The sequence below is a fragment of the Ochlerotatus camptorhynchus genome, unplaced genomic scaffold, assembly GCF_037179485.1.
Source record: "Ochlerotatus camptorhynchus isolate MF236.1 unplaced genomic scaffold, CSIRO-AGI_Acam_v1.1 ptg000064l, whole genome shotgun sequence".
In the NCBI taxonomy this organism is placed as follows: Eukaryota; Metazoa; Arthropoda; class Insecta; order Diptera; family Culicidae; genus Ochlerotatus; species Ochlerotatus camptorhynchus.
In genome coordinates this window covers 2584660-2602299 of record NW_027040554.1, presented here as the reverse complement: position 1 = coordinate 2602299, position 17640 = coordinate 2584660, and the positions used below count along the sequence as shown (strand labels likewise).

The following is a 17640-nucleotide window of genomic DNA, read 5'->3' as shown; positions in this document are numbered from 1 at the left end:
TAAGATTAGAACTATCACACATACATTCATATAAAAACCCATCACCATTTTATTTTAAGTTTAGCAGGAATTATAAGCAATTTTTAAGAATTTTTGATAAGGTCAAGTGATGGTTCGCATTTATACTGGTGAGCTGCCCTAACTTAACAATCTATTGAATTTTTTTTCCTGCCCATATAGATTGCTGAAATGTCATTGTATCAGTTATTTGTTTTCATCAGGAAAATTTTCCGCTGTGATTTTTTTTTCTGATGAAAACATTTTGCGTATATGCGAGCGTATACCTGCGTATACGCGAGCGTATACGTATACGATAAACGTCAGCAATCTATATAGCAAATTTTTTAAAGCAAAACCTCTTTTGAGCTTGCCGTTAGGCCATAAAGCGGACAACATACCAACAATAAAGTAACCACTATACCGGCTGCGAACCGAAATCCAAACTGTCAAATCTGTCAAACCTGACATCGCCGCAACTCAAGTTTTCTCCCAAACGCAAATGTATTTGTTATAGACAAACTTTCTGATTGGTGGAAACGTCAAGAAATTTTATTAAGAACTCGTGTATTTACGTCCAAACATCAGTATTAGTGGGCACGAGCTTGGGAAGTCCCTGCAGCAGCGACGACAGCTTGTTGATTTCTGTTTCGTTTACAGTTTTGTTGCGGACGCGTGCCGTAAATCTGTTTTAAATCTATTACAGAGATTGTTTGATTGGTTTCAATAGTTGTTTCCATGTTCCACTAGTGTTCCCGGCATACCTCAAACCTTCGGCCGGAATGGGTGATGTAATTAAATCCCTTCGCGAAAAGTCGCAGAAACGCAAGAAGCTCCTTGCCCAAACGGTATGTATTTCTGATTATAGTGGGTGTTTGTGCTAATTTGTGAAAGAACGATTTTTTTTCTTGGTATAGCTGGGAGTTTCGAGTGTGGAAGACCTGAAGCACGTTCTGGGTACAGCGGAAGACACTCCGATCAACAAATCGCAACGCTACGATGATGAGGAAGCCAGTTCTTCGAAAAAGTCGCAGTCGGAAGGAATGGTGTACCGGGATTCGTCTACGTTCCTGAAAGTGAGTTTGAATATTCTCCATTATGCCATTCAGAACATTAAATGGACTCTACCTGTTACGGTTCTAGGGTACACAATCCTCCAATCCGCACAACGATTACTGCCAGCACTTTGTCGACACTGGGCAGCGGCCGCAGAACTTCATCCGGGATGTCGGACTAGCCGATCGGTTTGAAGAGTACCCGAAGTTACGGGAATTGATTCGATTGAAAGACGAGCTGATATCGGAAACCGCATCGCCACCCATGTACTTGAGGGCTGATCTCAAAAGTTTCGATTTGAAAACCCTCGGAACCAAGTTTGATGTGATTCTGATTGAGCCACCGCTGGAGGAGTATGCCCGTGGTGGAGCAGCCGTTGCTGCTGGTGCTCCGCGGAATTTCTGGTCCTGGGACGAAATTTTAGCGCTGGATATCGGTGAAGTGGCAGCTCATCGCAGTTTTGTCTTCCTGTGGTGTGGTAGTTCGGAAGGACTGGATATGGGTCGAAATTGTCTGCGGAAGTGGGGATTCCGTCGCTGCGAGGACATTTGTTGGATTCGGACGAACATTGATTCGCCTGGACATTCGAAGATTCTCGAACCGAAGGCGGTTTTTCAGCGTACTAAGGAACACTGCTTGATGGGTATCAAAGGGACGGTTCGCCGCTCAACCGATGGCGATTTCATCCATGCCAATGTGGATATCGACTTGATCATCTCGGAAGAAGCAGAGTTTGGCAGTCTGGAAAAACCGATTGAGATTTTCCACATTATCGAACATTTCTGCCTGGGCCGGCGTCGACTGCACATATTTGGCCGAGATTCAACTATCCGTCCCGGGTGGGTGACCATTGGGCCCGAGTTGACGAATTCGAACTTCAACAGCGAGCTGTATGCAAGTTCGTTTGAGGAAAATCCTACGACCGGGTGCACCGAACGGATCGAAGCTCTAAGACCGAAAAGTCCTCCGGCGAATGGGAAAGTTCTTCGGGGCCGTGGCAGAGGGTTTCCCCGTCTGCGCGGCAGGAGCCGCGTGTAGATGGTTGCTTTTGTGAATGGAGGTTAGTATTTTGATTGATAATATTTATATCTCTCCAGGAGGATTCAGTCTCAATTATATTCACGAAGTACACACAGAATAAACTAAATGATTTATAGAGAGTGTGGAAACCGATGATGCCGAAAGTATCCTTCTCTGTACACACATCTGCGCAATAAATGGTGCCGATTTTTGGTCCCTTGAAAATATAGGTATTTGAGGTGGGTTAGTTTTAGATCAGGATACACCGTGGTAAGTTTTTTTTTACTGTTTTAGGGAGATTTTTTTTTTGTTTTCCGTTTTTTAGTCTATTGGGATAAAATAAGGTATAGTGAAAAGTGTTAGGAAAAGGACGGGTTGGGGATTGTAACTCCAGACCTTCTGTTCAGTAAGCAGAAACGGTGACCATTGAGCTACCGAGCCTCGTCTATTTATTTTTGAAAAGATGTGTGCAGAGAAAACTGAAAAGTGCTCCAAGTAATCTCGTAATAACTATCAACGTGCAAGCATCAAGACGATGATGAGAACAAATGGTATGAACATCAAAATGTAAGTGTGGATCAGTTGATCTATTACATCCTCTACATGTTTTCTTACAACAAATGTTATGTCAGTTCTTACAATGGACTGTGCGTTCCAGCAAGTTTTTCCAGAATGATTATTTTCGACGGCTTCGGCACTTATTTACCTATTATCGGAGGGTAATTTGTAAGTACTATGGTGGTAAGCTCCAACCGATATTATCCTCGGATTAAATCCTGATCAAGAATGTCCGGCTGCTTTGATGTCGACATCAGAATAATCAACACGACTCTAAGCAAACACTTGGCAGATCATCCAGCAGGGACGGTATTAAAAGTTAGTTCGAGTTGGAGCTTAACGCCATCAGAGTGTTAAAACAATTCAAGACCAACAATTGAAATGGCCTTAACTCTATTTTGTAAACAAACCTTGTAAGGCCCTTTTCTCGCGAACCGAAACCTTCATTCGCAAACCTAAACCACAAACGGGTAGAGGAGAATTTTCCCTACCTGTTCATTATGTTGATTTGCCATTGAGGACTTCGGTTCGCGCGAAAATGGTCTTACAAGGTTTGTTTACAAAATGGAGTTAAGGCCATTTCAATTGTTGGTCTTGAATTCTCTGGAATATGATGCACCTTCCTGCAAATAATCAGCGCTTAAGGACTTCATTTGACGATATAATGTAAAGAAGTGCTGAAGCCGTTATTTTTCCTAATATAAAATTTACATTTTTTTTCAAATATATATGATGTCTCAAATAATCGCCAAAAATTTAAAACTTATTACGAATGGACATGGACACAAAAACTTCATCCGAAAACTAACAACGGTCAGTAAAACAGAGTTTGTTGTCCAAATACCAACTGTTCTTTTTGTTTATTGTTTATTTGGTTCTACATCAACAGACTGGGTTTAGTCCTAATGATGGATTAAGCAATACTAGAAAATACAATATAGTCAAGAAGTAACAAGCTGAAAAGGCCGCGAAGTCCAACTTAATTCCTAATTCTTAAAAATATATCACGGAATCTCTGACGCAGCGTCTCGCATGCCAAGTGAAAATCAAATAAGGAAGCAACACGATTGAAAACCCTTTGTAGCCCATTGATAGCACCATACGAACTATAGTTTGTACGACGAAAAGGTATCCTCAGCATTGCGTTGTTACGGAGTGCTCGTGGTTGAACATTAACGTCGAATTGTTGTAGAATAGAAGGACAATCGATTCTGCCCGGAAGAATGTCTGCCACAACCAGGGCCCTTGTCGTACCTCTTCGACTGCACAGAGGATCCAGGTGAATTAACTGGCGCCGACTTTCGTAGCTTGGAAGGCGATGAGGATCCCTCTAAGGCAATCGTCGAAGGGCAAACGAGATGAATCGTCGTTGAATAGACTCTACTCCTTGTACACTGTTTCGGTAATTGGGATTCCATACAGGGCAGCAGTATTCTAACACCGACCGGACGAGGGAGCAGTAAAGCGACTTCAAACAGTAGATGTCCGTGAAACTTTTAGCTATCCTGAAAATGAAGCCAAGCGTTTTGGATGCCTTGTCGATCTTTATGTGAGTTGACAATCTAAGATGACTCTCAGATCCTTAATGTGATTCACACTATGTACGTCAACGCCTTCTAGGATATAACTGAATGTAATTGGATGTTTCTTCCGTGAGAACGTGATTACTGAACATTTTGTTGGATTTACAACCATGCGGTTCAGTTGGCACCAATTAGCAAAAGCGTTGAGTTGGACTTGGAGAAGGTGGCAGTCAGCGATGGCTCGGATTAGGAGATGTCGTCTGCGAACGACAGTAAGTTGTGAACCGTCGAGGACGAAATTGACGTCGTTGAAATACACAAAAAATATTAACTGGCCGAGGTGGCTACCTTGCGGAACACCCGAAGTGACAGGGAACGAAGGAGATCGGCAGTCGTCGATTGTAACTTCCAACTGACGATCAGATAGATAGGATGCGAACCATCCTAGGAGACTGCCGTTTATACCGAGCCTATCCAGTTTGGCGATAGGATGGTTCAACTTGTCGCAGGCGGCTGATAGGTCAGTGTAGATGACAACTGTTTGCATATGGTCTGTCATACTCTTTGTAATGTGCGAGGTGAGACACAGAAGTTTGGAAGTAGTCGACCGCCCTGCCATGAAACCATGCTGGTCTTCGCTCAAGTGCTGCTTGAAGTGAGAGACTAATGGTTCCATAACGACCAACTCGAACAGTTTAGCTATGGCAGATATGATGCCGCGATAGTTGTCGATGTTTCTTTTGCATCCCTTCTTATGCACTGGCAGTGGCGTTTCCTCAACCTCAATCTACTTATGCACCAACTCCCAAAACATAAACAATTATCAAAATATTGCTTGTAGTGTATAGATATCGAGTAAACTAGAAGATTAAGTGTATTTTTCAACCGATTCGTGTATGAATATGGCATTAAATCTGGTGTTGAAAGTTGGTGCACAGGTAGAAAGTGAGGTTACGGGACGCCACTGTGCACTGGAAACATCTCAGCTGATTTCCAGCAGGAAGGAAACACCCCACTGGATAGGGACATTTCGAACAGAAGTAAGAGAGGAGCCACCAGGCTATCGATGTATTGGTTGATAAAGACGGAATGAACTCCGTCAGGTCCTCGGTCAGGTCCAGGCTTAAGTTACGAAGCCGCTCTAGTTATCATAGCGAGGTCGATATTGATAGCTGCCAAAGATTGACCAGACATTGGAATATTACTGGCTGCTAGAGAAACGTGCTCGTCAGACAGGTTCTCATCCGAGAATATACTCGCAAACTTGGTTGAGAACAGACGGCAAATGTCCTGAGGGGATGAAGCTTTTTCGCCGTTCAGTAGTCGATGGAAGGCCAGACTCCTTTCGTTGCTCATTCACATAATTCAAAAAAGTTTTCGGGTGATATCGAAGCTTCCGTTGAACATCTCGTTGATAACGCCGATAACATTAGCAACTGGTTCGTTGACACGCAAGATTGATCCTCGCATAATGGTCCTTGAGTTGTAGGGTGTTGTACTTGGTTTATTTTCTTAAGGTTCAATTTACATTGATGCATTTTTTAAAAATTCAAAAGCAGTTTTTCCGACGCATTATTTTAGATTGCAAAAAGCCCGCGTCATTTTGTGTAAAATATCAAAAGGAATCGAATAGTGCGAGCTTTTTGCTATCTGAAATAATGCGTCGGAAAAAAACTGCTTTTGAAATTTTCCCAAAAGCATCAAAGTAAATTGAACCTTAACATTAGCGACTGGTTCGTTGATACGCATGATTGATCCTCGCATAATTGTCCTTGAGTTGTAGGGTGTGGTACTTTCTTAACGCGGCTCTTTTGGAAGACTTTAACATACGGAGTTCACTTTTTTGTCAAGGATGGTGATTGCCTTGTTTAGGAACTTTTTTCGGAACGCGTCGCTCAATGACGTAAGCCAAAATATGCGAGAGCGTTTGGGCAGCTGCATTGACATCGGCAGGGACGAGTATCCTGTGCCAGTCCAAATTCGAAAGAAGTTCCCCGGTAGTAGAAGACCTCTAGGGGGTGGAATACATAAAAGAACAAAACTCAACGAGTCACATTAAAGTAAAGGGCAAAATATTGTGAACTTGCTTAGTGAGCAAATCCCCGAACATTTTACAAAGGAATCTACGTAAAACCTCCCCCCTCGTAGACTACCGTAAGCTTCCTCCCCATAGCAAGTCTACATGGTTTATGAACGGCCCCAAACACCTCGGTTTACGCGGCTGAAAGTCTCGTTAATAAAGAGAACTATTTAAACTACACCTCGATTTACGAATTGTCCAACAAATTTGGGGCCCCCGCAGTATCGTATTGTTTGTCGTTAATCTGTGAAACCAGTGTACCGTGGGGGCAACCTTATTCTTAGCGGTTCCTAAATCGACGCACTCAATAATGTTCGACAATTTCAAAGTTCTGAAAATATTAGTTACAGTGCTTACGGGATGATGCTGTAACAATGTTTTGAAAAATATATTGTCAAAATCGAGATGCGATAAAAAATAGGCGAGTGTGTCATCTCTAGGAACGCTTCAAACACAGACAAACAGACGTAACTCCTTATTCTGGATCATCGTTTGCGCATTTAACGATTGGTTTGAATTTTATCGTTTCCGCGAACTACTCGCTGCAGCGCTGGCATCGGATCACTTTGACGTTTCTTTATATTCGGGTTTTCTTGCATGCAACATTGTTTGCGAATCAGCGAGCAAGCTTGTTTTCCGCGAGATGTCGTTACTGAAATCCTATGCTTGGCGGTACTATCGTACTATGTTTTGAAGCTAATTTTATTCAAAGCGTTACGTCTGTTTGTCTGTGCTTCAAATATGGTGCTAGCACGGTATAAGATATAAGAAATACATGGCAAATGATGTTTCCTTAGTCATGGCTCGGGGAGATGTTCCTACCAAATTCCAATTTGTTTTTTTTTTCGATAAGTTTGCTTAGGATTACGAATCAAAGGAACACATCTTAGTCCTTTTTTATGCCTTGTTGATGATGATGATCTTGAAACGAAGAAAAAATGAGTTAGGCAGTTATTTTTCATCTACTTGATTCCTAATCTCTTAGGGCCCATGCATTAATTATGTCACGCTAAATCGGGCACCCCCCCTCCGTGACGTTTTTCCTATACCTAATGCATTGCTTGTCACAAAATCTTAGCTGATTATTCATAAAATGTATAAGTCAACTAATAAGCAGATGTCTTGCAAAAAGTTAATGAAGATCATGTGTCAAATGAAATGTATAAGCGGTCACACATACCTTTTATGCATTCTTATAGGACCTATGTGGTTTGTCTTATGGAATGTATAAGGCTGATATGTTGGCAAAAATGTACAAGTGAAACACATAGATAAAATAATTGATTTTCGTTTCGTGTATAATAATTAATTTACGTTACATGTAGGTATGTGAAACGCTGATAGTAGGTATTTATTTTATTTCAAAGTAAAATAATAACATTATTATGCTTGTGATTTTGTAGAAAATGTACATCCATATAAACGAAGCCTGAGTGATTGGTGACTGTAAAAAGATACATTTTTTATTTAGTTTGAAATCGATTGCATACCACAGACGAAAATTTAAACAAATGACAACACTGCATGCCTCGCTGCATGCGCGAAGGTGCTTTGTGAGCGAGTTTGTGAGTTAGTCGATCTAAATGACGTACGTTCTCCCCCTCTTGGGTAGGCGTAGAATATTGACAAAGTGAAATGAAAATCAGTTGTTCTACAATACTCGTCATCAATCCATCGTCATCAATATTGCCTTTTCAATATTTTCAGTATGTCAATTTACTGTCAATATATTGACCCTTGAAACGAGCGCTTTAGCGTATTGTCATTAATGTTGTCAATATTTATGTATTGATAATATTTAAGGAAAATTGACAATATGATGTTTGTCAATATATTGACATGTGTAATGGGCGCTTAGCGCTTATACACCAACCTATTCAAGTAAACAAACATTCTCAGGCGGAACAATTCTATTTCGAAACCATCTGCCATCAGGTTTAGAGATTGCTGTGGCGATTCGGTCAGCAGATCATTCGGGATCTGACACGTTAGGTTGAGTTAGGATGAAGAGGCCCTCAGGCTAAATCACTTGAAATTGAAATGTTTTTTTTTTATCATAGAGATTTTCAGCCTGGGCGTTCGTTTTCTTTCTATACAAATTATTGAAACATAGTCGTTTTTGGTGGTATTCAATTCACTTGATTTTATTTTCATTTATTTTTACAGTCACATTCGGTTAGTTGTTTTTCCGTGCGGTGCTCGTTTTTATCATCATGTACCAGAGTTAATGGACGTGTTTAATCAGATGCAAAAACACGCAAATTAACTCCTCAACATGACAGAAAAAAGATCCTCGATGAATTGCTGAAAACTTGCGTACAATCCCTGAAAATAAACATAATTAGCGGCACAAAAATGGGGAAAATGATTTGGGATGAATGAGTAATAAAAACGGTTTCTGCTCTGCTCGTTTGCTACGAAAATAATTTATATCATTGTCCTTAGGGCATACACTTGAATGAGTTAGTAAATTAGTTAAATCATTCTGTCTCTCGCTCGGCTAAAAGATACGTATGTACATGATTATTAAGCTGCTGCATGAATTTCCACAATTCCATCCACACTCGTAAATACCTCCCCGGTCTCAGTGACGAACTACGTCTTGGTCGGTTCCACCGGTTCGCCGACGTTACACAATCCCGGATAGACACTACTGCATCCGGTTAGACACTTGGAACAGGTAGGCCCTTCAATGTACACCGGATGGCCTCGTGCTATCGAGTTGGAATAGTTGCAGACGTAGTTCTGATGCACCCAGTCGTGGCCCTGTTCGTTCTGGGTGTACTGGATCATGGCGCAACCGATCGATACCGCCCGGTCCATCATGATCTGTGTGAAGTGGCCGATATCCTTCCTGTACACCGGAAAGGAAAAGGTATAATTTAAGAATCTGTGCCACTATCATAGTGGTCGTAATATTTACGGAGGATCATGTCCCAGCAGTGGATAGGAGTTTATGAAATCCATGTTGCCGTTCTCATACTCCCCGTACCAACTGTACAGCAGCTCAGTCATCGTATCCAATGGAGTTACTTCCATGCCGTAGAACGAGTTGGCGGCAATGTTCTGACCGACCAGCGGAAACTCCGGAGTGTTTCGACAGTAATCGTGTCCGTAGATGCATGTTTTCACATTGTACTCGGCCAGCTTCTGCAGCTCGTCGTTCCACACCTAAGCATCAAAGTGGGTTTTGAGAAAAGGGTTCGTAACCAGACGTACCTATAGATCGAAATTCCTACCAATGTTGGCATACGGGAAGCGGGCGAATAACCGGTGACATCACCCCGTGCCACGGTACTCCGGAATTGGTTGTGCAAGTCGAGGATGTATCGTTTAACCTCCTCCGACAGGGGAACGAGCTCTCGGTTCGGCGGACAGAATGGACCATAGCTGTCGCCCTTGCCGCAGGCAACGTGTGGTTGGTTGTTTTCTGGAAGAAAGGAAGCACATATGTATTCCAGGAAGGTTACTTTAACTTAACTATCAACCAAACCTTGGTTCAAGCAACGAGTTTTCGGGTTGGATTTTAAATGACGTTTCGAATTGCAACGGGTAAATAAGTAATCCTGAAATCTCGATTACTTTTTCCAAGGGACGTATCAACTTTTGTAAACAACGCATTTGACCGTCGATTTGGCGTAACTGGTAGCTCGCCCACGCATGCTAACACTACCATCAGATAGGGGAAATTTTCCACTACCTGATAGTGGTGTTTGTTAGTATACGGGAGCGAGCTATCAGTTACGCCAAACCGATAATGAAATGCGTTGGTTAAACTTTCATTCGACTCTTTTGTCCATTTCGACCTTTTGTCCCTTTAAATTAAATTCAACTTTTTGTCCATTCTACCTTCTGTCCATTCGATCTGTTATCCTTCGACTGTTTTGTCTTTCGGCCTTTTGTCCTACATCCGCTCGCTCTACCCTTGAGGAAGTGGTCATTAGGGTGGGTCATGTTTGTATGGTGGATCTCAACTTCCTGCTCCCCACTGTTCTTTCGATCTGTATTGAGGTGTCCAACAACTGTGCCATATTTGAACGAAATTTGTTACAATCTGGATATGTGGGAGAACTTTAAAAATTGTAAGGGAAAATGTATGGTACATGGAACGAAACTATTCAATTGCTTGTCAGGAATTCAAAAATTGCTCATTTTTGATCAAAGCTGAGATTTAGATTGTTATAACTATGCAGAACAACTCAGTGGTATGTGGGTAGCATGTGGCCTAAAGGTTAGTATTTTTTTTGTACAGAAGTCGAATCAATTTGCGATCTTCGACAAAGTTGTTCCGCATATTTCCTAGATCCAAATCCCTGATTTGGTAAAAAGCCATTTTTACATTTTTGACAAACAAATTAATAGGAATAGTTTCGTTTCGTTTCCTATACATTTGCCCATACATAATTTCTACCGCATATCCATATCTTAACCAAATTCTTTCAAATTTGGCGCAGTTGTTGGGGATCTCAATACAGATCGAAGGAGCAGTCGGGAATAAGAGGTTGTTGGGTTGACCCAGCCTAGTGGTCATATTCTTACTTGAGTCAAAACCCACCATGACAATTGAAAATCAAAATCAATACCTGCTACATTGAGGGACCAGGACCAGGGGTTGACAGGATTTACGTTTTTACTACACTCGCTTCGTTGTCGAGCGCGACAGTCTGTATTTGTACACTCATGCTCTACCGTAGTCTCTCTTACACAACTCAAACGGTAGAACAACATTAGAGCAAAGAGAAAATTATCAAATAAATATCATATTGCCATGTGTGATTTCGTTCTAATTCCTCAATTTTGTGTAAATTAAACAAATTCTGATCAGAAATCCCTAATAAACAAACACCATAAACGAACTGTATCCCGGATGGATAAACTATCCCACAAATGGTTTGGATGATATCCCGAATACGTCGTTAAGCTCTCTTTTATGGTTATTTTTATTAGGGATGTTATTACTAAGACATCGTTGCTTGCTATTTTCAGAATTCACACAAGCACAACATTAGCAGCTCTTATTATGAGAAAATCTCTAAAATTCATAATTATGTGAAGGTCTTCGGTGACAGTGTCGTATGGCAGAGACTTTCATATGTCATTTTAGTTTGGTACTGTACTTTGATAGCTTTTTTTGCAAGTGTCGGAAGCAAAAGCAGCAGATTATCTCAGAAAATGCGTCGAATACGCCCAACAAACAAAAAAATCTTAATAAGAGCTTATTGAGGCAAAACTTTGCTTGTTTAGCTCAAAAATGGCTTATTCAGCTTTTAATCAGCTCAAATTGTTTGTTGGGCAGTGACGACTTACAGCACTGAAGCATTGACCACAACCACACTCGGACATGTCCCGGAATACCCCTTGAAAATTGATAAAACCTGATATGTTTCAAATCCCATCATGCACCTCCTAAACTCTAATTGAAAAATGTGTTTTCAACTTCTGAATCTTGAATCATTTAAAAAAACAGACATAACTATCACAAGTTTTGCATCGCACACGCATTTAACGGTCCATTTAAATGTTTTTTAGTTTGTAGTAGCAACTGTGGCGCGCATAGTCAATTCCATTGCGTTTGACGTTTACACACTACACTGAGCATACTACCCATCACAATTTTTTAGAGTTTCAGCAACAATGTTTTGCAGTGAGATGTATTCAATGTGTTATTTCTGTTTGTCTGTGCTTAAATTATTGTGGTTGGGATCTTGATACGAAAATCACTGACAAACAGACATAACACATTGAATATTTCTCACTGTAAAATATCGTCACTAAAACATTTCCACCATCTGTTGAGTACACTATGGTGGGTACAGATGGCAGTAGTGTGTAAACGTCAAACGCAACGGAATTGACTATGAGCGCCACAGGTGGCGGTACTACCATAGAGGTAACTCTAAGACCACTGGGTCCCGAAGAAAATCATTATTATTTTTGGCTCACTCAGTACCAGAACAACGGTCCCAAGCAGTCCCAAGCTATTTCACTCACCCCTGCATGTTCTGCATGAATCCACACACCCCTGATGTTATCTGTCAAACTTTCATAGCGAATCAAAACAATCATAGTGTAGTAATAGAATGTCAACTAGAATAGGGTACGTTAATCGTTTGCTTGGGACCAATAGGCTACTAAAGTGATGAGCCAATTTAAAATCGTTAGTTTCGTATTGATTGTTGGTACTACCAACTACGATACTTTGACCGTAAAAGCTTGTTCGATGAACAACTTACGAGTATTATGTCTGTTTGTCTGTGCGAAAATATTTCAATGTCTAAAAACAAAACAATCGTGAGAATTACCCCCAAGATATCTTCTGAGATACTTTCAGCACAAACAAACAGACATAAAACTGGCAATTTGTTCATCGAACACGCATTATACGGTAAATTTAAATGTGTCTAGTTGGTAGTATCAACAATCAATACGAAACTAACGATTTTTAATTGGCTCACTACTTGACTAGCCTATTGGTCCCAAGCAAATCGATTAAAGTACCCCATTCTAGTCAAAATTCTAGTACTACACAATTTTTTTTTTTCCTTTGGTTTGTTTTTTCCGTCGATCTTGTTTTCCGTGCTGAGCACCAATGCTACCGACGTGCCAGGAAAGCAGCTCCCACACCTGGACCCTACCTATCGACCCATCAACTTATGAACTGCGGACCAACAGCTTTACTTCCCATCCGAATCCCTCAGAACATCCCGGCGGCGCCGACTTGGGAACTCACCCAGGGGTGAGAGGTAATCACGCTTTCCTTTACACCACCGGCGCCGTTAGTACTACACAATGTTTGTTTTGATTCGCTATGAAAGTTTGACAGATAAAATGAGGGGTTATTGGATTTTCCTATGTTTCGAGGGGTGAATCGATTAGCTTGAGATCGAAGATAATACCAGAGCTGAGCCAAAAAGTTGAGCACGTTTCTTCGGGACCTACTAGCATGGAGGTAACTCTAAGACCAGAAGGTCCCGAAGAAGCGTGCTCAACTTTTTGGCTCAGCTCTGGTACTCTCTTCGGTCCCAAGCTAATCGATTCACCCCTCGAAACGTAGGAAAATCCACTAACCCCTCATTTTATCTGTCAAACTATCATAGCGAATCAAAACAAACATTGTGTAGTACTAGAATTTCGACTAGAATGGGGTACGTTAATCGATTTGCTTGGGACCAATAGGCTAGTCAAGTAGTGAGCTGTAGTGTTTTAGCGACGTTGTTTTATATTGACAAATATTCAATGCGTTATGTCTGTTTGTCTGTGATTTCAGGATTACCTTGGATATTATGATTCTCTCTGGCATTCCCCATTCCCTTGAAATATTCAAGCCTTAAGAAATTTAACAGCCTTCGTAATTCTCGGCATACTACTTTATGAATCCGCTGCAGGGAAGTTTACAATTATCTGAGTATTCTCAATAATTCTTGCGAGGTTGCACTTAAATTTATCTCCATAATCCTCTTAAAAGTTACACTTTGGAAATTAACTCCTGGAATATTCCTAAGAACTCGTGGAGTTCATCTTGGAAATCTAAAGAGAACTATCATACAATTATTGTTTTCAGAAAATTTTCTAAGATTCTGTTCAGTATTCCTCCAGAAATTAGCTTTAAGTAATCCTTAGAATTCATTTCGTTTCTTCTAAAAATTCAAGTTTGACAAGGCTTGTCCTGTGATTATCTTCTAAATTCCCCTGTAAACTACGTATTTTGATCTCACAACTACAGACCGCATTCATTAGAATCAAATGTGATCCGTACCGCAAACGATGTAGTGTTATGAAAACGCTCCACGTACGCTGTCCTCTATGCGTAATCCAAAAACTATGTAACGGTAGACATTACAACTTTTGAAAAAGGCCGTACCGTTGGAAACCAACCAAACCAAATAAGACTGAGAAAGCCCAAAAAGCAATTCCAATCATCTGGTCGAAACCACTAGGTATTAGAGTACTTTTAGTTTTCCGAAATAACAACCTATGTCCCAAGTAACAGTTTTGGGTTTATCATGCTCTTGTCGACCTCGCTCCTGAAGAACCTCGATAAAACTTACAATGTTAATGGGGGTAGTTTTACTATGTTTAAACCGGGAAAACTATGTCAGTAAACAACCGGGAATTTACATTCTTAAATCCAGTGGCCATCCTGGAGTTTGTGCAACTTGAATTATCCGAATACGTACATGTACGAGTTGCATATTATTACCATCCCACGTGAAGCTTAATATGTATTCCGAACTACGTTATTCGTTTTGTTGAATCATACTGTAGGAAGGAGATTCTGCTATTCCCGCGGGTTTCGGGTAAATGTCTCTCCTTATAGGTCCACCCAACCCTTTTTGGCCGTAGTAGGGAAGAGCGCTACTTCGTCGTAATCGCCCATTTTCGAGCAGAAATCATCAATAATATCAATGATTTCACCATGCACAAAACAATACTACGTTTGTTCCGATGCATTAGTTCATTAGCTACGACATGAATCCTATTAGAGCGCATTGTATGCATATTTACGCTCATTGTTCTCAAAACAAAAGAAGCGCTCCTAGCGTATCCCCCTTTTCTCCGTTTATCCGTAGGACGAAGAAAATCTAATGGCGTTTCAATGCGTTTGGACGGAATTGAAACGCGTAGGACGAATTTAGAAGCAAGAAGCAGTGTTAGATTTTAAACAATATCTCAACATTGTTTAACTCTTTATCAAATCCAACGGTACGTATGGAAAGGTGGATACATTTAGAAGTTATCTCTGATGAAAACATTCCATGTTTTGTTCAAACGCTTTCCAAAAAGCGTGGTAAAGTGCGGGATGTCCTTAGTAGGACGGAAATTAGATCAAAAACCCTATGTTGAATTCGAAACAAAGACTAAATTCCATCTGTTATAAGTGGACATGCATGTAACGCAAGACCTAAGCTAGGATGGTAATAAATATGGTGCAGTAGGAACCTATCGAATTATACCTAAATGCAAAATTGTGATTTTTTACCGCTTCAAATAAATTCAAAGAGCTGTAACTTTTCCGGATGTTTATTAAATTTTCTGAAATCTTGGCTGCTGGTTGTTCAAGTTTTTTTTAAATTTATCGGTATACAGCTTTCTCCCAAAGACCGCGTTACCCACTGAGTTTTACCCACCTCTTTTTCTCGGCGGGTTTTCAACCAATCGCTCTGATTTTCTGCGAGTGACTAGTTCTCCATTGACACTGCTCACATGCAACAAATCAGACAGATTGATTGAAAGCCCGCCGATAAAAAGTGGGGGGTAGAACCAACAATCAATACGAAACTAACGATTTTAAATTGGCTCACTACTTGACTAGCCTATTGGTCCCAAGCAAACGATTAACGTATCCCATTCTAGTATAAATTCCAGTACTACACTATGTTTGTTTTGATTTTCTATCAAAGTTTGACATATAAAATGAGGGGTTAGTGGATTTTCCTATGTTTCGAGGGGTGAATCGATTAGCTTGGGACCGAAGAGAGTACCAGCGCTGAGCCAAAAAGTTAAGCACGTTATTTAGAGTTACCTCTATGGTAGAACTCAATGGGTAACGTGTTCTTCGGGGAATAGCTGTAGTTTTAATTGATTCAATCTGTAAGAAGTTTAAGAGTTTTTAGTAAATCACCTTTTATTTTGGAATAATCCTTGAAAATAATGTTTCCGGAAGTACACTGAATCAAATATGCTGAAATAAATTAACAAAATTTCAACATATTTGATTCATTATACTTCTGGGAATATTATTTTTTAAAAAGCTATTCCATAAATGGCGTTTTACTAAATTTTTTAAAAATACTCAAGTTTAATTCAAACAAGCGCAAAACCATACTCGGTAACTCCGGAAAAGTTACAGCGCCTTGATTTTTTTTAAATCGCGATGTTATATAGGGGAAATGACGGCTTCGGCATGACAGACTATTTTCGGCAACACAAATCAAAACACTATTTTCACTGGATTTTCTTACGAAAACGCTTCGCTGAATACATGCAAACGATTCTTTATGCTTTCAGCTTCAATTTGACTATATTTTTACCACTGAGAAAAAGCAATCTAGCAAGGTTTTCTTGAAATGCAACACACGCACTACAAATTGTAGCTGATTTCGGGTAGCCGATAATAGAACAGCAGATTTACATGCAGTTCAAATGGAACGGTTGCCGAATAAAAACTGGTTGCCGACAATACTCGCTCTCACTAGAGAAGATTGGAGCTTTGTACAAGCGTTTCAAAACAGTTTTTGACAATTCTTTCGACTGAAATTGTTAGAGCAGCTGGCAGCAAAAGATTGTAAACAAACCAATACTGCATATGTGTGCGTTCCTTAGAGAAAAAGGCTATAGAAAGAAGGTCGCTGCTTAGGTTGCCGAGAATACGTAAATTCCTCTACTTATGTCCTGTAGTGTACATGCACGAGTCATACATTACTGCACTTGTAAGCCCCATAGTGGCATGAATTCAGCAACAATAGAAAAATCCACTACTATTGCAGTATCCACAGTAGAACTCTTACAGATGAAGATATGTTTTAATATGAGCTCTTGAACCACACACAACTTAGCTTATTGCAAACAACTCAGTCTCTCGTAAAACATTTCATAACTTCGTAGATATTCATTTCTTCATAACACTTACTGCACAACGATTTGTCGCAATAATCCCTTTGAGCGCCTAACCGCTGCACGACGGCCAGGATGACGAATACGGGAACAATTCCTGAAAAATCACGAACATCAAATCAACTTATTTTCTCCTTTTTCCAACAAACAGTCCTTTTTTATCGACATACTTTTCACTAGCAACACCATTTTGATTCTAATTGTAAATCCTTACAGTCGCTCACTAAAATCTCTTCAATCACTCCTTCGGAGTAGGAACAGGCCCTGCGCTTACACGTCTGCTTCAAACTCTCAAACTTCCTTGTGTTGCTAAAAAAGCCACCGAAAACGCTTGCTGCCTTTCCTTTGTTCACTTGAGCATTTCACTTTGAATTCAAATACACCCGCAGCTCCTTACCGGGAGCTTTTCTCCGTCGCGCTTTTCCGATTAAGAATACTTAGCCCACACCGGGAGCGCACTCTATTTATACTGATATTATATCGGCCTAATTGCTCCAACCTATATTCGCGCGCAACGCTATTTACACCCCAAAAAAACGAACCCCCCTGCATCATTTGCCTGGGAGGGGGATGAAAATCTGTTCCAAGCAGACGCTTATACAGTGCTACTAACCGAATGCTCCAGCCGCAACCCTCTCATTTCAGGGCACGCATTTCAAGCATTTTCTCACGCTTCAGCAGGTGATGATAAATGGCAGCGCGCATCGGATCGTGCTCATCTTCGTTCTAGATTCCGAATAAAATTTAATTGTAACAAACGAAGCGACTTAGTACGTTTCGTGCGTATTCTCT

At 40.6% G+C, this 17640-nt stretch overlaps 2 protein-coding genes across 2 annotated transcripts; one reads left to right on the top strand and one right to left on the bottom strand.

Moving 5' to 3' along the window:
- Window positions 1–567: 567 nt before the first annotated feature.
- On the top strand, window positions 568–2209 carry Mettl14 (methyltransferase like 14). The gene is made up of 3 exons (XM_065216527.1): window positions 568–845; window positions 915–1073; window positions 1141–2209. Exons 1-3 carry the CDS (start codon window positions 780–782, stop codon window positions 2089–2091), a joined length of 1176 nt encoding a protein of 391 aa, XP_065072599.1. The 5' UTR covers window positions 568–779; the 3' UTR covers window positions 2092–2209.
- Window positions 2210–8336: 6127 nt separating this feature from the next.
- LOC135697014 (antigen 5 like allergen Cul n 1-like) lies at window positions 8337–17268 on the bottom strand. Its single transcript, XM_065216558.1, has 5 exons — window positions 17019–17268; window positions 16865–16945; window positions 9474–9664; window positions 9158–9405; window positions 8337–9088 (listed from the first exon to the last, which is right to left on the bottom strand). The coding sequence occupies exons 1-5, from the start codon at window positions 17035–17037 to the stop codon at window positions 8830–8832; spliced, it is 798 nt and encodes a 265-aa protein (XP_065072630.1). The 5' UTR covers window positions 17038–17268; the 3' UTR covers window positions 8337–8829.
- Between the last annotated feature and the right edge of the window lie 372 nt (window positions 17269–17640).

What these genes read in the sequence shown, in the direction of transcription:
- Mettl14 (XM_065216527.1), top strand. Translation starts at nt 780, where the DNA reads ATGGGTGATGTAATTAAATCCCTTCGCGAAAAGTCGCAGAAACGCAAG. An exon ending in AGAAGCTCCTTGCCCAAACG is followed by an intron (nt 846 to 914) that starts GTATGTATTTCT and finishes TTCTTGGTATAG; the next exon opens with CTGGGAGTTTCGAGTGTGGA. An exon ending in ATTCGTCTACGTTCCTGAAA is followed by an intron (nt 1,074 to 1,140) that starts GTGAGTTTGAAT and finishes TTACGGTTCTAG; the next exon opens with GGTACACAATCCTCCAATCC.
- LOC135697014 (XM_065216558.1), bottom strand. An exon ending in TTGCGACAAATCGTTGTGCA is followed by an intron (nt 9,665 to 16,864) that starts GTAAGTGTTATG and finishes CCTTTCTTCCAG; the next exon opens with AAAACAACCAACCACACGTT. An exon ending in CTTCCCGTATGCCAACATTG is followed by an intron (nt 9,406 to 9,473) that starts GTAGGAATTTCG and finishes TTTGATGCTTAG; the next exon opens with GTGTGGAACGACGAGCTGCA.